The 22,776-nt window shown below is 43.0% G+C and overlaps 1 protein-coding gene across 34 annotated transcripts in view; it reads right to left on the reverse strand.

Moving 5' to 3' along the window:
- Positions 1 to 1,223: 1,223 nt before the first annotated feature.
- The window catches only part of Synj1 (synaptojanin 1), a 79,627-nt gene continuing 58,074 nt past the window's right edge, over positions 1,224 to 22,776 (reverse strand). For 6 of the 34 annotated variants that reach the window (XM_076549176.1, XM_016002086.3, XM_016002084.3 and 3 more), the window contains 8 exons: positions 20,532 to 20,610; positions 18,085 to 18,247; positions 14,967 to 15,176; positions 13,887 to 14,021; positions 10,569 to 10,639; positions 8,396 to 8,504; positions 7,967 to 8,184; positions 1,224 to 4,073 (listed from right to left, as the gene is read on the reverse strand). In XM_076549176.1, the coding sequence (XP_076405291.1) occupies positions 3,285 to 4,073; positions 7,967 to 8,184; positions 8,396 to 8,504; positions 10,569 to 10,639; positions 13,887 to 14,021; positions 14,967 to 15,176; positions 18,085 to 18,247; positions 20,532 to 20,610 (1,774 nt within the window). In that variant the 3' untranslated portion in view covers positions 1,224 to 3,284. Of the gene's footprint in view, positions 4,074 to 5,546; positions 5,571 to 7,966; positions 8,185 to 8,395; positions 8,505 to 10,568; positions 10,640 to 10,772; positions 10,812 to 11,839; positions 11,888 to 13,237; positions 13,277 to 13,886; positions 14,022 to 14,966; positions 15,177 to 18,084; positions 18,248 to 20,531; positions 20,611 to 22,776 lie in introns of all 34 variants that reach the window. The other 28 variants (XM_076549174.1, XM_016002079.3, XM_016002080.3 and 25 more) reach the window with 11 other exon arrangements.

The following is a 22,776-nucleotide window of genomic DNA, read 5'->3' on the forward strand; positions in this document are numbered from 1 at the left end:
GAACCGGCGACGGGAAGGCTGCGACGCAATCCGGTACGCCGCCACCGGAAGTAGCTGTTGTCCGGGCAACCGAAACCCAAACCAAGCTGCTACGGAGTGTGCGGACTGTCCAGGGGTTCGGGAGATGGGGTGGCGGGGCATGGCGGCCCCCCGGATGAGAATGAGCGAGATGGTGGCCACCACAGGAGCACAGTCGCCTCCAAGCCCAGACTCGTTCCCGCGCCGGCACTGATCGCCTCCGGAAATGCCTTCTGCTGCAGATCTGGGGAAGTCACAGTGGCGAGCTCTGCTGCTGTGCGTCCCCACAATCTCACAAAGGGCAAGCAGGCACAGCGCTCTTCTTCAGGGCGCTCAGACACAGTAGAGGATCCCTCGATGCTTTCTTATAAGTGTGACAAAGAGGAAACAAAACAAACGGACAGAGGACATTCAAATAGAGGAATAGAGAAAATTAACCAGGGTAGCTGTGCTATGTAGCCTTGAAATGATTCCAAACTCATAGTTTGGCTAAATGGTGGGTTCTTTTTCTTCGTGTGTGGTGGTGCTTTATATTATTTACTTGTCAGTGGAAAGAGAAGCTGCCTCCGTCTCTGGTTATACTGCAGTGATGTGGTGACGTCGGAATGTTCAGGTCCAGAGGCTAAGTACCGTCTCTGCTAGCCTTAGTCTCGGGAACAGCTACTGCCCTCCTCTGGGTCAGAACTAACATCCCTAAAACCTTGGAAATCCATAAACCAAGCTTCCATTAACCAAAAGTTAAAAATGTCATCAAATATCTGATGCCTACAGAAAAACTTCCCCCATCATTCTGTAGCTGCTTCTCTGATGTATCCATCAATGTAGTTCAAATTTGCCATGCCTTATGACTTTGTTCTATAGAGCTATAAAACTTCATGAAACTGCTTTCCATGGTAGAACATGGAATTTGGGTAACCCGAATCTGCCATGGTTATTCAAATTTGACTCCAGAATAAACTACCTCTTATTCATGCATGCATTATGTATACACACAAAAGAAAGAAAGGAAGGAAGGAGGGAGGGAGGGAGGGAAGGAAGGAGGAAGGAAGGAAGGAAGAAGGAAGGAAGGAAGGAAGGAAGGAAGGAAGGAAGGAAGGAAGGAAGGGCTAACTTATTTTCTCCAAATGTCATGAAATTTGTATATGTGAAATACAAGAAAAAAATCACTGAGAAGAAAATCTTCCCTTTTGAGTAAAGAAGCCAGCTAGTGGTAAAGACAGATATATTTATTTCATATGACAGCACATTTCACAGGATATGTACAGAATGTATACCACTGACTTTAATACTGTACTTCTATAAAGTATATAGTTATAAATATTGTATGCCACATAAGCAATAAAACTCTTACATACATATAAACAGCAATCTACTATAGAGAACAGACGGTCACAGAGATTCTTAGTGTCTATTTTCTGCTCTGCTCTGACCAGAGCGGGTAAATTTTCACACACAATGTCTAGGGTTTTTTTGTAGCAAACTTTAACTTCCTTGTGCGTTTTCAGCGGTGTGCCAGGCCTGACAGGCTGAGCCGCTGCTCTACAGAACTGTACAGTGGTTCATACCCAGGGACACACTGCTTCTGTTCCCTAGCGATGGATTAGCTTGCTAATGGGAGTGGATACCATACACACTAGTCACAGAGCTGTCACAGCCACAATCTCGACAGGTTAATTCACATTTGGAAGCACACTGCTATAGGAACACGGCAGTTTAAAAGCCACTACTGTTGAAATGATCACAACTCCCAACAAGCACAATAGAAAACTCACGGGAGTTATTGCTTACAGCAACTTCTGGCTGCAGCAGAGGATTACTTCTATAAATACAGTATTTTGATAACACTGAGCATTTGCGAAGGTGCTCTGTCCTAACAGATCACTCTATGTGAGAAGTGCAATGAAGTCTGCTGTGCTTTTACATGGAGGTGATGGCAGCCATAAACTGTTTCTAGTTATCACAATACACATCTTTAAAGGTTCATGTGGACGTAGGAACTTAGGTGTATGTAACTTTTTTATATAAAAAAGAACATTAAGTCTTAATGGCTAAGGATGATTTTAACTTCAACTGACAACTACCAAACAATGCCTCAGGGAGTTTTCCAACTGGCTTACTTAATGATACCAAAATACTATGTTTTCGTTTTTTGTTTTTTTGTAAAAATTCCGTGTACTTCTTCACAAAATAAAAGCAAGATCAGTTGCATACCGGCAGTGCAGGAGACAGAATCCACAGAAATTTGAGGTATAGCCTCTAAAACCTTAAAGCAGCATCATGGATGTGTTATGGCCTCTAACATGGGAGAGAACACACATGGGGTATGTTCCCAATTCAGAGCACTCAACAGCAGCTTTCCCTGCAGAAAGCAAAGCTCCAGGGCAAAGCGGCCAACAGAAAGGTGGGGAAGGGGAAGGGCCACACCCAGGAGAGAGCATGTTAGCTCTACTATTCCGCACTAAACTCGGTGGCGTGTGCCTGCTGTTCTGAGTGCCTGTACTGTCAACTGTCACCCCCCAGAGAAAGGCGTACTAGAGGTACAGGGGAGGAAGGTGATGAAGGTGAATCTGAAGGGCTGGGGAGTATAACAATAGGAAATGGCAGTTCTGTAAAGCAGTTGTTCTACTCTAGGATTTAAAATTAGTGAAAGTATCTAAAGCACATCCGGGTGGCAGCCATCTTTTTGATAATGAGATACTGAAAAAGACATTGTGAGAATTGCTAGGTAAAACTTGACCTGAATTGTATCTCAAGACTTAAGTCTGTGTGCATACACACATATGCCTATGATGTAGACACACACAGACCGTTTTGCTAAAGGCATGCCCTCAGAACTGTTGCACTCTAACTCGGGAAGCTCTTTGGTAAATATCCATAAATACCAATTGTCACCAGCACAGTGGGCTGGCAGTAATGTCAGCGACAGTTGTGTTGGCTTTATGTGACTTTTATGTGAATTTCTCAGTAAGGACTATTTTTTAAAGTAGTTTTAAGCACTTTTTAAAATGGCTTCTGCTCTCTCTCCTGTTCATCCGAAGAGAAAGACCAGAACTCCAGCTAATAAGAGGATGTCTTTGTTATTTCCAATATACATAAACTCCTGCTTTGTCCACATCCTCTAGTGCTATTTGATACAGCTATCAGTGCACTTAATGATTACTTATTGCACATAATGAATAACTAATGCCCCATTCTCTCGACTCTCCCCCGACAAAACAGAAACAAAGAGCCAAAGCAAACCAATGGACACTCCCTTGCCATTCTAACTATCTTTCTGTGAAGTCCAGTGTGGGAGACGCCTTAGATGCCTGGGTTGTGCAGGGTCCTGCGGGAGATGGACTCGTGCTGGGCGGGAGCAGAGGGACCGGAGGAGGTGGGGGTCTTCTGGCTGGCAGCACACAGAAAGAAACACTTGCCCCTTTATTCCAGTCGTCATCAAACGAAGTTGGTGTGTTCCCCAGCGTGTCTGAGCAAACTGACTTTGACTTTCCTGTCGTGGGAAAGTCGTCGTCTTCAAAGGTTACCCATCCTTTGGGATTGCTTGTTTTCACTGTACTCTGGCTCTGCACATCAAAATTGTCCTCAAAACCATCAGCTGAGCTGGACGGCTTGCTCGTGTCGTGACTGAGAGGCATGACGGGAGGGAAAGCACGACTAGGAACAGGCTCTTCTTTGGGCAGCCAAGAAGCTGCCTCTGATTCTTGTGACTGAGCTCTGAATGGGTTGCCAGGGGAAGCAGTCCTGTCTGTAAAAGGGTTCCAGCTGGGCAGGCTGGGAAACGGGTTTGCACAACTGCCCATACTTCCCTGGGACTTGCTCCGAGCGGGAGCTGGAGGCATGGCTGGCATGCAGCTTACAGAACTCAGAGAGCTGACACTACTTTGTGATGCAGAAGGCAACTGGACCAACACCTTTGGGTCTGGGGTTAGAGCAGGTGACATGTGAGCAGACAGCTGAGCCTTTGATACAGCAAGCAGACTGAGGGAGAGAGCTTCAAATGGGTCGCTCTTCAGCGCTGGTTCTTGTCTGACACCAGAAACTCCATTTGTTTTTACCTAGAAAGGAATGAACAGTGAATGACTGGTTCTTATTTATTAATTCCTTCTCTTCTTATTTTTATTATTTCTTCTTTTCTTGAGCAACTATACAAATTTAGAAACTAAAAAGTAACTGTAGGTTTTTACTTTGGTGGTTTAATAAATAGAGTGAAATAGGTAAAATTATGTTTTTAAAGAATTCATAACTAAATAAATCCTTTTATTAAATCCATGTTTTAAATCACAAAGATGTGACGGAATAATTTCTTTCATTCAATTTTTTGAAATGGTAAGAAAGAATTATACAACATGATGAGTTTGTTCATTTAAATTTTAACACAAACTTAAACTTATATGCTAAGAGTATCTGGTAAATATGCATAATAAACTTCCAACACCCATCTATGCAGTTATATTTTCATTGAAATTCCCTACAGAAATTCAATTTTATGAATAAAAGCTAATATATGAACACATTCATAAATTCAAGAATTATAGATGGAGTCTTTTCCTTTCTCTGCTTGGAAAAGTGAATTTTCAAAGGTTCTTTGCTTTTGAATGATAGCTGGCCTTTGTAGACTCACTGAATAATACACCTTTCCTTAACGGTCCTTCCTATCAAGTAAGATAGATAAAAGCAAGGATTATTTAAAGTGTGTGTGTGGGGGGCACTCCATTTTCTATAAGCACCAATTCTAAAAATTCTAAGATCCAAAAGAAGCTGTGCTCTGCGTGGCCCTGGCTGTGAGCTGAGAGCCATGGAGGAATGCTCAGAGGTAACTTCACGGCCACAGACATTGCACTCCCTCCTAAATCCCTTTGTTCACCAAGAAGCTGGGTGGTGGAGCCCAGCCACGGACTGAGTGGGGTTCTGATGAAATCAGCCTGGAAATTACAGTGAGACCCACACCACCATCCACCACACTGGAATTAGCTTTGATCTAAGCAGGGTTGGGAATTTGTGATGACATCAGAGGTGTGTTACAGAGAAAGGTGTTGGAAGGGCTTTTAACATATTATCATTTTAATCCAAATTACCAACTCTTTCTTACCAAAAAGAATGTGGCTTCTAAAATTATCTGAAAAAAGACTTCCCAAAAGAAATCCATGGAAAAAACAATTGGATTTTGCATTTATATAATTATGCCATTGATAAAACCAAGAACCAAAGCGGGTTAGCCAAACAGGCTTTCATATAAAATGGTTTGTTTGCCTTTCTGAAATCATACTTTTTAGTTTTGTTAATTTGCATAGAAAATAAAGCAAAAAAAATGGTAAGGCATTAGCAAGAACTAAATAGTTCCTAAAAATCCAAAATGCTAAGAAAAAGAAAAGGCGGGTATGAGATTACGGTATGGTAATAGAATGTATTAATGTGGACGAGTGGATTTAAACATGGTGGAACTTTGGATGTATGAAGCGCCAGCCTCATACATGCAGCGCTGGGGAGGCGGGTGGACAGCACATGGAAGGTGATAAACACTCAGGTACCTGTTACCCTGATGGTTGCTCCTGCTTTGAGAAAAGGAACACAGACATCAGAGGAAAGAGTTAGGACAGTTTCAGACCAGCCGCAGCCCCAACCAGCCAGTCCTTAGAAAGCCCTAGGTCCCATGTGGGCTCAAGAACAGCACTTACAAGCGATACTGTCAGTTCACACACAGTCCCGGTCTCTTTGTAACCTTAGGATGTAAGCTTTAACAGTGTCTACTAGCCAGTTCAAGTTTTGTTTTCACGATTTCAGACCCCGGGGGTCTCCTTACTAGAGAAACTGTATACAATACCACTCTGCAGAATACAGCCCCAAGAGTCATCTAACAGGACGTCAGGGCCCAGCCTTGCCCTATGATGCTCAAATTCTCTAAAGGATTTAGAAAATTCATTCCCTATTGTTTATTAGTTGGAAGGTACAACAAGGTAAGAAACCAGTTTTTGCTGTTTAAAACTGAAAGCAATTTTAAAATCTGGTATTATTAAGACACTGGACTTCTAACACTGAAGCTCATTTGTAAACAGTGAAATATGTAAGCAGTGGACAAAATCTGACAGTTTAGAGGTACCACTCTAAATAGATTACTCCCCTTGAATCTCTCAACTCCCTTACCCCTCCTCCTCATGTTTCCCCCAGGGCTGGGGATGAGCCAGGGATGTGCACGTGAGGCCGGATTCCTGACACTGACATACAACATTAGCATGAAGCTCTGTAACTTAAGTCACAAACGTTTTGAAGACCTAGGGATGTGCACGTGAGGCCAGTGTCCTGACACTGACATACATTAGCACTCTGTAACCTGAGTTGTCACGTCTTGATGATTCTGGAGTCATGTACATCAGTTCTGACACTGGACAGGAGGTAAGGACAGGCTTATGTTAAAGGTCCAAGGCACTGTAATCAGTATGAAATGGACCTCAGATACAGATATTACAAAGTGGGTGGAGTTAAGGTGCCTCTACTCTGAAATGGATGCCTTAAAACTGTATGACAGTATTCAAATTGCTAGTTTCAAAGACTTCTGCCTTCCAACTAATTTTTAAATAACAGTACAGTACAAAAATAAAATAAATCTTTAAAGTTGGAGGAAGGGCAAAAAGAATGTAGATATTTATTCTCTGAAGAGTTTCTATTAAATATCTTCAGCACCTCCACTTTAACCTAAAAAACAGAGTAACTTTTAGTATTTATCACTTTATTTTTCTATTGCTTTCTTTAGCTTTCAGAAATGTAAGCACCAGCCTAGCAAGTACCAATTGATAATGACTATTTGAGTCTTAGCTACTTTAGTTATCTGCTTTTCAACAGAGCTCTGTGTTAGAAAAGGTCTGCTAAGTAGGTCAATACACCCGTCTGTCTGTGAGACAAACGCAAGTTATTATCATAAAATGTTCACGGCTACTGCAAATTCAGTATTTCAGACTGGGGCTTCTAAAACTTCACATATTGCTTTGGCTTTGAGCAAATTTTCAAGAAAAGAATTTGTATATGGTGATCCAGCAAAATGTACTTATTTTTATCAACTTTAGTTACGTGCATACAACAAAACTAACCCAGAATGTACATTCAGAACAAGTAACATAAACAGCCTCACAGTGTAAGGCATTATCTACACGGGGCCGAGCTGCCGATTCGAGACAACAGGAACGCCCGTGACTCCGGGTCAGGGCCATGGAGCTGTTTCTGTGGGACACCATCCAAAGGACGCGGTCATCTGTCGCTTTTCGTGTGAGCTACTCCTGTCACGACAGCACCTTCGGGAACCCCAGGGACCCAGTGCCAGCTCGGCACAGGGAAGAACCCTGCTTACATCAGGAGGCAGTGAAGAATCACTCTGTCTGCAGGAAACTGACGGCCATGTTAATGTCTAAACACTGAGCTGATCTTCATTGGTCTCCCTCCAAAACTAACTTACCATCTTAACAGTAAAGAGGACGATATTATTATTGTTCATATAACTAGTTAAATGCCTAGAGCAAACGTGTTTAAAAAGTTACAGATGAGGAACCACTTGGACTTTCCTAAAGAACCCTGCTCTTGTATCTGAGAACTCTTTGACTGTGTAGCCCTGGTTAGCCTGGAGCTCACTTTGTAGACCAGGCTGGCCTTGAACTTGTGATCCTCTGCCTCCTAACCTGGGATTACCTCCTAAGCACTCCTGATGTTCTCTGAGATTTTTTTATTAAGCAATACATATGAACAAACAAACAAATCCTTAAAATTCTCAAACAGCCAATAGCATGCGATTCACTTAAGGAACCAAATGATACTAAAGTCATGTCAAGGTGCTACTATTTTCAAGTGGCAAAAATACAATTTCAGGTCAAATTTACTCTTAACTCCCGGTCATTAAGGTAAGTGCACTCTGGGCGATAAAGCAGATGCATCAGAGACACTTTTGTTCAGCAGTGACACTTACTTGTAGCTGTGGTGAGGAGTCTGCAGGCAAGCTATGAGATGACCTGCTCCGAGGGGGGGGCTGTGGTGGGGTTTCCAGATTCGGTTGGGGGACAGAGGGAGGCATGGGTGCGGCCGTGGGGACGAGAGGCTCCTGCATCTTTGGAGCAGGGGAGGGCAGAGAAGGCTGCGGAGGAAAAGCGGTCTGAGGCTTCAGGGGCTCTGGAAGGACAGCTGGACCTGGAACACCAAGGATTTTCACGTTAGCTGTGCTCTAAAGGCCATGGCTTCTCTTTCTTTAGGGAAATGTGCAACGGTAGTCTAGTCATTTCCCCTCTTTTCCAGGGGCCCAAGGGAGAAGACCCCATCTGAGTAGATCTCATGCGAGGTGGGAAGAAGAGAAAGAGTCAAAGAAGAAGCCGAGAGCAGAGTGTGTGCCCGCAATGCCTACCTTTCGATGCCTCTGCGGGCTTGCCCTGGCTTTCAGGAGTCAGCCTTCCAGCAGATGCCCGAGCCAGGCTCTGAGGGGCGCTGATCACTCCAGCACGTGCAGGAATTGTCTAAGATGGGAACATACTAGTGACATTAATACATGCTTTCACGTCTCAGTGATTCTTGGGTATAGTTCCCCACTTCACCATTTTAATTGTCTGTCTGTAGCTAAAACAGTGATAATCCTTTTTATCTGTGACGGTGAACTGTACACCAGGCACTTGTAAGCATGGTCTAGGCATTTTTATTTAACCTGTGATTTTGTCATCTACACTTTAAATTACGGTAACCACATGCATACAGGGAAGACGGCAGCAGGATATAAACATGGGCCTGGCTGGCTGCACGCAGGGCGAGGGACCTGACCAGGAGCAGGGCTGACTCCCTGAAGAGAGGAGGCTCTGTAAGCACAAGCGAAGGAGACAAACCTTCCCTCCTAAGGCCTCAGAACCAGGCTCCCCTCCTTTTAGTTGACTGCACTGACGCTTTGCCTCCATTTGTGTCTGTGTGAGGGGTCAGGTCCCTGGACCGAGAGTTTCAGACTACTGTGGGCTGTTGTGGGTGCTGGGAACTGAACCCGGGTCCTCTGGAAGAGAAGCCAGGGCTCTTAACCACTGAACCATCTCTCCGTCCTCCCTGGTTTGTTAAAACACGAAATAACAATATTAAGTGCCTAACTAAATAAGCCAGAAGACACACTGCTGAAAAGTATTTTCTATTCTTGTATGTTTATTGAAGGGTCTAACCCCATAATACCTATTTAAAGCCAAAGTTAGATTTTATTTTTTTGGTTTGGGTGTTTTAAGCTAAGGTCTACCACTGTGGTCCCAGGCTACTCTGGAACTCACTATGTAGATCAGGGTGGACTTGGGCTCACAATAGTAATTTCCTTGCCTCAGCCACCTAAATGCTGGGGTAGTAGATAAAAGACACGAGGCCTGGTGTTAAGAGAACTTTCAGCCTCACAGAAATCCTGACCCCCCTCCCCTATCCCTACATAATCAAGGTGCCGTGGGGAACGTGGCAGTAGTCGGTATCTGGCAAACTTCCCTTCTTGTGGACTCGAGTAACAGATACCCTGAGGTGTCTTCTACAGACAGTTGAAAGAGTAGAATTATACATAGAAATGGCCTTCAGTTTGTTAAGTAGATGACTACAAAGACAGGCAATTTCTGTTTTCATGACAAGTAGTAGCTTGGGTTCCCCAGATTTAGGCATAGTGGTAGTTCTAGCCTATACTGCAATTATGGTTTTCTTTATTGTGTGTGTGTGTGTGTGCAGGCACTCATGCCATGACGTGTGGCATCACAGGAAACTCCTCCTCACCATTCCATGGGCTACATGTGGCCAGAGCCCAGACCAGCAGGCTTGCATGGCAGGTACTCCGCCCACTGAGCATCCCTATGGCCCTGCCTTTTCCTTTCTGAATAACTGTTAGAGCTCAGAGGAATTTCATTTGAGAGAATAATAGAAGCTGTATGTATAGAACAGGACATATGCTAAACAGACAGAAAGCCATAGATTTATAAAGTATGGTGAAAATCTTGTAAGCCATTTGCCTTTCTATTTTTAATAACTTTAGAACCAGTTTAAGTATTCTATTACAATTTTATGCTAATTAAATTCCTTCTTTAATTTTTTTTTTTTTTTTTTTTTGAGAGAGGGTCTCTCTACAAAGTCCTGACTATTCTGGAACTTACTCTGTGGACCATGCTGGTCTCAATCTCACAGAGATCCACTTGCTCCTGCATCCTTAGTGCTGAGATTAAAGTTGTATGCCACCGTACCTGGCTGGAAGGATAACTTTGTATTTCCCTGGACTAAATAGGCTACATGCTAAACAGCTATCCAAATACATTACTTCTTCATATTTTAAGAGACGCTAAGATGTTTATTTAGAGACCATAATTAAGTACATTATTTTTATCCAAATAAGCTAGTGTATTCATTTGGAGGTATGTGAGAAAGGTTAGAGTTGAGATATAGCTTGGAGAGTATCAGTTTCCTTATTTTAGAGTTGAAGAATTGAGCCTGGGTGGTTTCTCCTGATTCTCTCCAAGGTAACAAACAGATTAGCGCAAACTGGAAGTTAGAACAAATACCTCTTAACTCCTGGGCCAGGTGTTACCTACCGGTCTGGCTGCAGCATATCCAGCAGGTCCTGGGCCTGCAAGGCCTGCTTGAGGTGAAGGCTGATTACGCCCTGAAACAAAGAAAGTTTTTTTTTGTTTTGTTTTAAAAAAGTAGAAACAAATAAGAAACCATGTATTTGTATTCCAAGTGTCTATTGCATGGTCCAGTTTTAAGGGGAAGTAACTACATGCAAGTGTTTTTACCTATATTATCTTTCCGAGTTGTTCCCGGGCTTTTGGGTGCTTGGAAGCAGAAAGGACAAAGAATCAACCATAAGTAAACAAACAACAGTGCGCGGCATCACCTGGATGCCCTGTCCATTGCCAGCAGAGACAAAGGCACGAGACAGCAACAGAACAAGCACTTAGCTTTGTGTAAAGACAGAAACTGGAGTATTAGAGACCTGCATGGGAGACAAAGGGAGTCAGTCACACAAGGTGACATCTTCACAGACCTCTGTCCATGAACTTTGAAGACCCGGTCAGCTGCTCCTTACAGCTCAGCAGACAAATGGCTCCTGAGCCAGTTCCTAACAGCTTTGCCTGTCATAGTACAGGCCTGACTGTGGGTAAGTCATCTTAGCGTGAGGTCTTTGGGAATCTACAATAGACTATCAGGATCAAGACAGAAGACAAGTATAGACACATTCATATATGCAGTGTTACAATATGGCTCAAAATCGAGAAGGTAGCCTAAGGATGACGTGAAAATTACTCTGGGGGACAGAAAGAGTAAAAGACTTATCAGGCATTATCTTAGACTTTCCATTTTGAGAAGAAATTTGAGTACAATGGTTATACTATACAGCAGTCCATAAATAGTTGTAGTCTTAACAAATGGCCCTAGTTTTAGTGGTCTTTCAAGCAAATCTAGCCCAATACCAAAATATTTAGGAACACCTTTTATAAAAAAAAAATCTATAAAATACTAGACCTTATGGCTACCAATCTATAAATCTTCAGGGTAATCAAGAGCATTGATAAACATGTGACTTGTAAAAGAAAATGAAGGCATTCTTCTTTCAGCAGTAACTTCATAGTCCAAGTACACAGGACTAGGTATGAACAACACAGGAACCCCAGGGATAAGACATTAAATGGACAGCCATTGGGAACTATACATACAACACAGAAGGAAAAGAGAAAAACACAAGGTGTTTCTAAGGACAAAGAGAGGTGGTGTCTACTTTGTAGGATTTAGTAAGCCATGAAACACTGGAGGGCTGACACTTAGAACAAGAACCATATCTAGAATGCAAAAATCTTGTTACCTTCCATCTCTCTCCTAGCTACCCCAGGACTGGGAGGGGCTCCGACACCTTTTTAGAGAAAGAACAAAAGCTATATATTGTTCAGAGCCCAGAGCACAGGATGAAAGGCACGCATGCAATTATTCTTGCATGAAGGGTCTTGTATTGCTTTAAATCTCTTGGAAGTTATCAAAGTGACTTTAGCTCAAAATTGACTCCTTTTCCTCAAATCTAAGAACAGAAGGAGGGCAGGGCTTCCTTTTCATATCCAAAACTACCAGCAGTAAGGAACCCAAAAAAGTCTAATGCAAAACTTTATGATCATCTCATTTCTTATATCCAGATTACTAATACATTATTTGATAGTCAAAAGGAAAATAATCATAACTGAGCTTTCATTCCATCTTTAATTTCTACAAAAAGACAATATCTCTTAGAAGTTAGTTTCTGATGTATTCTCTTAGCTTACTGACTTAGAGGATTTCTGGTCGCAGAATAAGATAGGTTGTTGTAGAGGAATTATGAAGAAAGGTATTTTATAATGGAAACAGATGTCTAAATAAGCTACTGGTTTGCTAATATGATACAAGTTTCCACAAGTTCATTTCAAAATTTATTTTCTACACATTGGTCTCCTAGTAAAGTAGAATTCACCCTGAAAGTAAATAAACCATTTTTGAACTGAAAAAAAAAAAAACCTAATGTTTCATAGAAGCTACACTGTTCAAATCACGTAGCCATTCTTATTACAAAGTCACCAAAATCTTCCCAGAAGCTGTGTGAAGGCCACAGCTGACCCTGACTCTCAGGGGATCGACAATGACAGGTAGCTGGACACATCAACTCTGTACGGCAGGGGCTTTCGGAACATTAACACTGGAGCTGCTCAAGCTCTTTGAAGAGTTGGTATAATCTCCGTCTTTTCTTGAGATTTAGATGAAATGTACTCAGCACTAAACCCTTCAGAATGAGCTGCCAATTTCTCCTTCGTGTGTGTAAGCCCTGGGGATTGAATCCATGGCTTGCACATGTCAGTTAAGCACATTTGGTACATTCCCAGCCCTACCGTTTTCATGTTAACTAAATAAATTACTTTTTAAATAAAAGCATCCAATACTGAATAAAAATTCCCTCACTGAAAATAAGAAAAATCATAACACACAAACAAATGAGGCAAGCATTTGAGGAATTATTCAAAATGCAAAGTAAGATATAATTTATTAGTTCTACTCACAGATTAAACTAAGCTCTAGTATGTTAATAGGAATATATAAAGTTTGGAACTTTATAACATGGGGTATAAATGTCATTCATTCTGATGCTTACCAAACAGATCTAAACTGTCTTTGACTTAGAGAGTTCAAATTCCAAAACATAATAAACCAGCATTCACACAGGATAGCAAATGTAAATGGTTACCTCCAAATTCTTTTCTAGCAGGTGCAGGACTCCTAGCCCCTTATAGTTCATAAGAAATTAGGCAGCAGAAAGGAAATGACATTAAATAAAGAGTTGAATATCAAGACCTGCTCCAATAGTCATGACAGCACACATCATGTATGATTATGTAAATACCTCGACATTATACAAAGCAATTATTCAATGCATATGCTCACAGGAAGTGATCATTGTATTTAGCTAGGAGAACATTTAAAAATGCATGTAAAACATATTAAAAACATGTGTGCTCTTCAGTTCTAAAATAAAATTTCCAAAAGTTAATAAATGTTAATTGTCTTTATAAAGCTACAGATGGGGAATTTAAAAAAATTAAACGCGGTTTTACCCAAGAACAACATACATGCCCAAGTACATCAAATTAGCAAGACCCAAGCAAGCCTCCCCTGTGCCCAGGCAAAGAGGCAGCCTGACTGTGCTCAAGAAATCTGCTTGACAGACACGTCGTCCAGCTGCTCCTCGGTCCTTTTTGAAAGGCTTAAGTAATAATAACAATCATATAAACACAAACAAAATCCAGAGTCTCGCAGCATGAAAGCATGCACAATGTTTTTAAAACGGGGAGGGGGAGAATTTGAAGTTAAGCAGACATCCCAAGAGTATTGGTTACCTGAAGGTGGAGGTGGTCTCTGTGGCGGGGCAGGACGTGCTGGAGGAGCAACTGGGCGGGGAGGGGGTGGCCTCTTAGGCTCTAAGGTCTGGGGAGAATCCTTCTGGGCTGCTGGCTGAGTGTCAACTGGAGAACCTAACAAGTGAGTAGGTAAGATCAGGGGCTAGCGGGAAGGAAAGTACATAGGTACAGAAAATGCTCCAATTCTCTCCTCTACAAATTCTGTGCCCTGAAGAAAGAGTACAACACAGTTTCAGTGTCCACCATGGAACTACCTTCTGGAACCATGGGCACCATGACGCTACCCTGTGTGGACCTCTCATCTGGCAGAGGTACTAACGTTGACTTGATGAGGGGGTCTATTAAGTGACAGAATTCACTGTTAGAATTTAGTCATATACAGCCTGCTGGCCAGCAAAGAAGGGGAGGAGGAGCCCAAATAGTCAAGCACTCTTATCACAGACTAGAAAATCCCAAGTTATAAAACACAGGCAACCCGGATCCAGACAAATTCTCCTTTAGTGGACACGGTGATGAGAGTCTGCTCCACCAAGAGTTATGGTCGGGAAACTCACCTCCTGTCTACTGGGCACTCAATGCATGGGCTAACAAGCTACACAATGTTTACTGGTTAGTTTTTGTAACCTTGATGTACATTAGAGCCACTGGAAAGAAGGGAAAGAAGGAAACTCAACTGAGGAACTTCCTCCATCAGACAGGCCTGAGGGCCAATTTCCTGGATTAATGATTGATGTGGGAAGGCCCAGCCCATCGTGGGTGGTGCTATCCTTGGGCAGGTGGTCCAGGTGAAATAGGAAAGCAGGCTGAGCTAGCTATGGGGAGCAAGCCAGGAAGTAGTCTTCCTCCATGGCCTCTGCACCAGCTCCTGCCTCCAGGTTCCTGCCTTGAGCTCCTGTCCTGGCTTCCTTAATGAGCCTGTAAGCCAAATACACCCTTCCTTCCCCAAGCTGGTTTGGTCAGTGTTTCATCACACCGACAGAAAGTGACGAGGACACAACCGTTCTCTCAAGTTCAAACAACTGGCTAGACAGTCACACAAGCACTTAAGGGGGTACACACTCTGTGAGCTCGGGGGCCCTGGAGTTCTGGACGGTGCTCGGCTGGGTCTGACGGGGAGAGACGGTGCGGAGTACTCTGGCACTGTAGGTGACTGGCACGGGCTGGTCCGGGGTGAAGAGCTTGGAGAAGTGCCAAGGCCAGAACTTGAGGATGGCTGCAGATGCTGAGGAAGAAGCTCCTCTACTTCAGCGCTGTAGTCATCGACATCACCTAACAGGAGCAAGGCCACCACAGACACCATCATTGTAGCTTTGAACATTAGGCTGTCCAGGGCTAAGACACACAAGGCCCTCGTCGTCGCGACCCACAGGCTAAGGACCGCTGCCTCAACCACAAGTCTCCCACCTCAAGCTCTCACCCAATACCGACCCGGTCTCCCCTATCAGGCCTCATCTCCACCTACCTGAGGGCTGGAAAGTGGGGTCAGGGCACCCTGTGCAAGAGGATTCGCACCCAGCACATCACCTTCCTCCCTAGTCCTATCTTACGGCTATGCCGCCAGGAGTCACGGGACCCTTTACCCCACCTCCTTTAGAACTCGCCACCCTCCGTCCCTCCAGCCACTCAGGAGTAAGCAGAAAGCACAATGGCAAGTGGGCCTCTCACCTTTCTGCCTGTGATGCCGAAGCCCTGTGGACAGCTGGTGGGCAGCGGGAATGCCTCAGCGCTGTGCTCACCGACAGGACTGCTCCCCACCATGGACAGCACACCCTCAGCCTACGTGACCTCGGGGCACTTACCAGCCTGCAACCTCGTTCTGGTCACTTTCTTTCAGCCCCTCGGCTCCTCAGTTTTCCTCGCTGAGGCCCAGGGCTTGCTCCCTGGCCTTTTTAGCCTCACCGATGCGGTCCCTTCTGCGCTTAGCTTCAGGCGCTCTTCACTTACCCACCCTACTGCACGGCTCTCCGCTGCCCTGCCCCACAACCCTCTCGTCCACCATCCCACTACTTCACATCAGTGAGTGCCACTCCCTGAAGAAAACCAGGTTCCAATCTCCTTTGGGTCCCCCAAGTTGCCTGAAAGTTCTGATTTCTAGTTTGGTTACTCCTCTCCTTCCTTTTGGCCAGAGACACTATCTCAAAGAGTCTCAAGTCCCCAGGAGCTGTGGAGGATTGCCCCACTCCTGCGAGTGATGTGAGCACTAAATCCACTACGAAGGGAAGTCTGCAGACGGAGCCTCCTCCTTCACCAAGTCCCTCCTGCAAGCGACACTCAGGCGGAGTGGAGGGAAGGGAGGCGGCCAGCATACCTCGCTCTCCTCAGAGACCCTGCTGCTTCTGTCAGCCTTTCCCAGCACCAGCCTCTCCCTTTGCACCAGCCCCTTCTAGCAGCACTACACATTCCCAGGCTCCCCTCGGTCAAAAGTAACGGCTCTGCGCCCTACTTCTTCACCTTCTACCCAGAGCAATTTCACCATCTGGTTTTACCACACCACCAACATTATTCTTACATAGGTCACCAACAGCTCCCCTCGCTGCTCCTAAATAAGTTCCTGTTCTTAGTTTGTCCCTCATCTCTCTGAGGTATGAGATATCATATTTATACTTTCTTTTCTTGACTTTACAAAGGCTTTTATTTTTATGTTTTGCTTGCATGTATGTCTGTGCAACACAAGTGCAGTGCCTGAAGAGGCCACAAGAGGCATCAGATCCCATGGAACTGGAGTTACAGAATCACCATGTGAGCACTGAGAACCAACCCTGGGTCCTCTACAAGAGCAGCCAGTGCTCTTAACCACTGAGCCATCTCTCCAGACCCTTGATTTGATTTTATTCTTTAAACTACAAACTTTCCCACGGGATACCATCCCACCAGTCATTACTACACTGATATCACTTACTATGATGACCTGCATACTTTTATAAAACACCCCGTAAACAGTGAGTTCTAGAAGGAACTAACAAGACCATGGTCACAGAGTTTGAGTATCTGGCATGCACCTCTAAGATGGTCAATTCTGATTCTACTTGCTGGGCCAAAGAGCTCGGAGACCAGGGAAACCGACCTCTGGATGTGTCCGTGAGCGCCCAGAGGTAATTAGACAGCTCTGACAGAATGACGGACTAATGCCCGGATGGATGCATGGGGAGATGGCATTGTTGGGAAGCAGTAAAAAGCTGGAGGGACTAGGTCGGTAGGAGTTTGTCTCGGCTCTATTTCCTGCCCTGGCCTCTTCTCATACGCCCCCTTTCTTTGTTTCTTGTCTGCTAAGAAGATAAGACCAGCTTCCACCATCTTTCCTGCCTCCATGTTCTTCCGAGTGTACAGACCAATCAACCAAGGACTGAACTTCTGAAACCATAAGCCAGAATAAATATCCTCTCCTTAACTTGTTTCAGAAGGGCGTATGACCACACCCAAAAAAGGAACCAACACAACTTGGCATCCAAAAATTTCATATTTATGTGTGGATCAAGTAAATGCCAATATAGAAGCTAGTGATTCTCCTAAAAGATGTTTAACTTAGATGTGTTATCGAGCAGTGCGGAGTCAGGCGTGCATTTCTGGGGAGGCCAGTGATGGAAGCCAGGGTCTTATACACACTAAACATTCACTCTATCAATCACAAAACTATATCCTAATGAAAACTATGCTCACACATATAACGTATAGTATTAGTAAGCAAATGTACTTTCAAATAGTGTTTAAGAAAACGACAATACCCAGATAATTTTTCTCAAAATTTCAACTGAAGTAGATACCTTTATATGCACAGTTTCAGTTTTACATGAATGTATTTCTAGTTACTTGGACTCTCTGAATTCCTTTGGAACATTTCTTCTCTTGTAATAATTATTATGAACTCATTTTGGCAGTAAAAAGAGTTGTTTGGAACTTCTGCTTAACTATAATTATTGGCACAAACTGGCACATTCAAAACACCACTCTGTGCTTTTATCATACAATATAAACTAAAATATACAAATGTATTTATTATTTAATGATAAAATGGCATATAAATTACCAAGTCTAATGTAATCGGATAAACATTTATACTACATAGAACAAACCATTATTAATACTGTGTTCAAAGAGAGATATAAACTGGATACTAAGTCGTGAGTGCTGGGAGTGAGCAAAAACACACAGAAAAAGCCTGCTCAGCAAGCATACGAACCTTCCATGTCAAAATCAGCTGTGACCTCTGCGTCCTCACCGAGCAGGGTGGAGCTCGTCGATGAGGGCAACGTGACACTGATCTTCTCTAAACTCATCTCTTCTTCCAAATTCTTGATCCAGTCTGGACTTTTTAAAGTAATTGTTATAGTCCGATTTAATAACTAGTTGACAGAAAAAAGATACAGAAGAAAAATTTATTAGCACAGAAACTAACGTGGGAGAAGGGTGCCTATTTACATTATGCAGTGGCATCAACAGTTTAGTTGGATTCTAGTCAAAACAAATCCTTCCACACATATTGAAATTTTCCCATGTACAGGCCATTCACCATTCTGCCTTTAAAAGCTTATGATGCCAAATAAAGGTAGTTAGGACTCCTTTTCTGGAGCCAGTTTCTCTTCTTGGCCAAATACACACTTCTAGTAGTCTGTTGCGTAATTCCGGTTTGGATCCATGAACTAACTAGTGTTCCTACGTTGAACAACCGCAGAGAGAGGAAGCCTTGAGCACACACCCACTGTCATCGGTCCTGAGAGCCGCTCCAGTGTATGCCGCCATGTGCTGGCCTGCGGTTTTAGCATTTCAAATGTCGGAGAATGCTGTGTGAAGATGAGTTTAAATCGTCTACAAAAATGAACTCTTCTGGAAATAGAATGGCTGAAACTTGTAAAGCAAGCCTTCTGCTTTCCTTATTCATTTAAGTGATTTTTAGATATAAGTATGATTTAACAAAACCACCAATATGCTATAATCAAGCTACACCGTCTTGTTGTATTTTTTAAACTCTTTAAAAAATTGCTGTTGTCCTAAGACTCCTTCGTCAGGGACATGGAGAGGATACACAGGAAAAGCTCTCACTAAGTCCACCCCCTACAACAGACCAGCTTCCTAGTTACAAGCTCTTTTATAAGGCTCCGCCTTTTGTTTGGAGAGTTCCTCGGCTGGAAGAAGACTGAACTTTTAATATTTATAAATGACCTGTGTAGCCATGAGTTGAGTTGCCACTCATATGAGTTGATTTTCTTCTGTATCATTTTTCCTGTCAACTGGTTATGAAATTGGACTATAACAATTACTTTTAAAAGTCCAACTCAACACTGTGAGCTGGCAGTTCTGTGGGCAGATTCCAGCTCAAAGTACTACTGCTCTCAGGACCCCTGAAGGCACTCACTTAAACAGCATGGCTTGTCTAACAGCAACTGGTCTCTTATTTGCTTACCAGACCCAAGTATTAAACTCAACTGAATCCATCATTTACCTACATATTTCACATACCATTTTTAATCAACAAAAATCTTGTATATTTACCAAATAGTATATTTAAAAAACACTTTCTTTTATTTTTTTATTATTTATTTGTGTGTGCATGTTGCTTTTTGTGTTTTGACACACTGTGTAGCCTAGGCTGGCCTAAAATTCAGTGAGGCCCCTGCCTCAGTTTACCAAGAGCTGGGATCACAAGTGTGTGCCACCATGCCCAGCTTCTTCAGGTTTTTCTCTGAAATTGGATAATTTATGAAAAGTTAGGGTTAAATTAATGGTTCTAACAAAGGCAACACTTTAGAGGTTTAGAAATATGTAACTTCTAAAATGATCAACTTAATATTATCTTGCATTTTCTGTTTTTTTTCTAATTCATTTTGACATGAATATATTAGTATTGCATTAAAAACAAAACAAAACAAAACAAACAAACTCCTAACATGAAAAGAGAGAGCTGGTTAACTCTGGAGGAGAGGAGCTGCCCTCTGGTGGAGAGACTGAACCAGCACTGGGTCTAGTGCATCTAATGACCACACACTTGGTAATGCAGGAGTTAGCTACACAAAGACAAACAGGTTCAAAGCAACTGACAGATGCGACCTTTCACAGAAACGTAGTTACTCCAGGTCACGGTGTAAGCTCCTCATGGGGACTTTTCAAATCACAGGCTGGGACCATCCCAGCTGTTACATTGGAAAGTGCTACAGTGTGGAGTGTTTGCCATCTGTGGCAATTAGGTATCCAGGCTGCGAAGGAGCTGACACCAAAGCCCTTCTTCAGCAGCTTACAGGTAACTCCTGGAAATGGTGAGGACCTTCTGTCCCATGTTCTTATAAAAAAGCATGTCCTCCACTTGATAACAATGTAGAGAGGAGCTGGAATATCTAACCTTAATTAAAAATTTATAATATTTTGCACTAAATATGGTAGAAATCAAATTAGGCAATGAACACGTTTTCCTTTTTGTTTCTGTCAATGGTTACTATCTCTAAGGGGAAAGTAAAATAACCCTAAGTTAGGCGGAAAACTAGTCTAAATAAAAATATTAAGTAACTCTTACATAGTTCACAGCCTTCTATTTTTCTTAACTGAAAATACATTTAGGCACTCTCGTAGCATGCTTGTACAAATACAATCTTCAGACATTTCAAATGGCTTAGAATCATCAAATCGGTACCTTACCTCTTTACCATTTAGGCTCAGAGCATTCAAGGCAGAGCTTCCCTCCAAAAATGTAACCCACATTTTATCTTCTACGAATCTTTAAGAAAAAGAACAGTGATACATAAGAAGAAAATTGACTCCTCAGACATTACTAGCTCAATCTCTAGCCACTGGTTCCTAATCAACAACGGGAGCCAAGAAGAGAACATGGAGACCACTGGGCTGGTCCCCAGAGGAGGGCGCCCTCCGACCCAGCACTTCCCTCCTGCTTTTTCCTTCAGGTAACAAGACAGGCAGGAGGAAGGGCTACATCTGACTCCACAGTGGGGTTCTCTGCATTTTCCCTGTTGCAGTGACTTTCCTGAAGGTTATTTATTCCCTTTGACCGAGAAAGATGACAGCGACTATTAATAAGAAGGAAACTCCAAAGGACCCAACTAACTGGTCACAAGGAGCTCTAGGTTAGGTGTTCGTCTGCACAAGATACTTCTTTGCTGTGACTCCAAGATTATACTTCGGAAACAAGAAACCCCCAAAAGGAGAAAATGAAACAAAGGACACCTTTGGAAGAGTCACTGATTATATAAGGAGGTTTATAACCAAAGAATAAAACAATGTTTATCCATCTTATTTACAAAAGCATTTTTTTTTAAATGCTGAATGCCGTTTATTGAAGGAGGGAGGAGGTCTTAAATACAGGCTTACAGCACAATTGGAGAACCCCAGAGGAGAAGTTTTCTATCGATGTTTTACAATCTTGCATCTAAGCTGTTAATGTCCATTATGCAGGATACACGGACAAGGAACTTCCCTTAAGCATTCAGGAGGGTGAAACCGGGGAGGGAATTAGCATAGGGAGGATATCAAGGTCAAGGTCAGCAAGCAAGGCAACAAAAGCAATTTTGCAAACTGAACTTCCCCAACCATATGGAGAAAACCTTTTCATCTCATGCTCAGAGTCTAAAACATTATGGATTTTAAGGGGAAAAAAAAAGGCCAAAATAAAAGTGTGCCAAACTACTCGACTGAAATCAAGTGCACATGGAGTACATCTTAGAATCACTCAGACATGACCAAGATAACGGACTCCGCTCCCCTGGCAGGAAGTTAGTAAGTTACAAAAATGCTGTCAATTGAAATTCACAGGGATGGTAGGCAGTCTTACCTAAATAACTACCAAATGGTTGGCCATGGAGGATACCCCTGTAAAACTGTTCTTAGATGCACCAGTGTCCTGAGTTCCAAGCATTCCTGGTTCTTTGGTAACTGTACCATGACCACAGCTGTACACCTCCACATCCACCTCTGCTTTACTTTTAGTATCTGCTTTTCCTTATCAGTTTGGTACCACTGGTGTAATAAACATAATATCCGAAGTGTCCAGACACCCCATGGCTGTTTATCACAGTAACACCTGTTTGCTTATCAACACTAATGTTGACAGCACTCTGAGGAAAGCTTTTAGCTTCAATTCTGAACTAGGGAGAACCCAGTGAGTTAAAGAGACACAAGTCCCCGCTCCTTTACCAGTCTCTCTCTCTCTTACACCACTTCGAGTCTTCTAGTTCAATGCTGTAGTTTACATTTGCTCATTGCGGCCCACTCAGAGTTCACAGATGTTTCCGGTGGACTGACATTTCCATACTTGGCAAGGCTTACTGTCATCTGTAAAACTGGGAGATTTACTGTGTACTTTCTAGAGCCATTTCTAAGTCTTTTAGAAGCTAATTAATTCATTATTGTCAAGCATGCATGTGGAGGTCAGAGGACAGTTCTGTGGAATTGGCTTTCTCTTTTCACCCTCACATGGATCCCAGGGATGGAACTCAGGTAGTGCTTTTATTCACCGAGCCATCTCTCAGGTTCAGATTTTATAAGATTTGGAATATTTAAAATAGATGTGGAGGAGGGGTAAGAAAGTCAAAGGATCTGAAATGTAAACACAATTTCTTTCCATTTGCCCTCTGCTCCCTGAAAGGACCTCATGTGTCGCAGGCATGAGTTCCACTCTACAGAAACTACCCTCTCTTCAGTCTATGGACCTGGAGAGGCCACTACCGCGACTCCTCCGACTAGATTATAAGCATATGCCATGTCTTTTACTTCTCCTCTGCTCTTCTACGGTACCTTGTGTGGAGGTTTGAACACAAGTCAAACATACCCAAGCAAATGAACAACATACGAATTAAGTAGTACTCCTTTCCCCATGGAATTAAAAACACACATGAAATTCAATTTCCCCAAACGGTTGTACATGTGAAAG

The sequence above is a fragment of the Peromyscus maniculatus genome, chromosome 12 (genome assembly GCF_049852395.1).
Source record: "Peromyscus maniculatus bairdii isolate BWxNUB_F1_BW_parent chromosome 12, HU_Pman_BW_mat_3.1, whole genome shotgun sequence".
NCBI classification, from domain to species: Eukaryota; Metazoa; Chordata; class Mammalia; order Rodentia; family Cricetidae; genus Peromyscus; species Peromyscus maniculatus.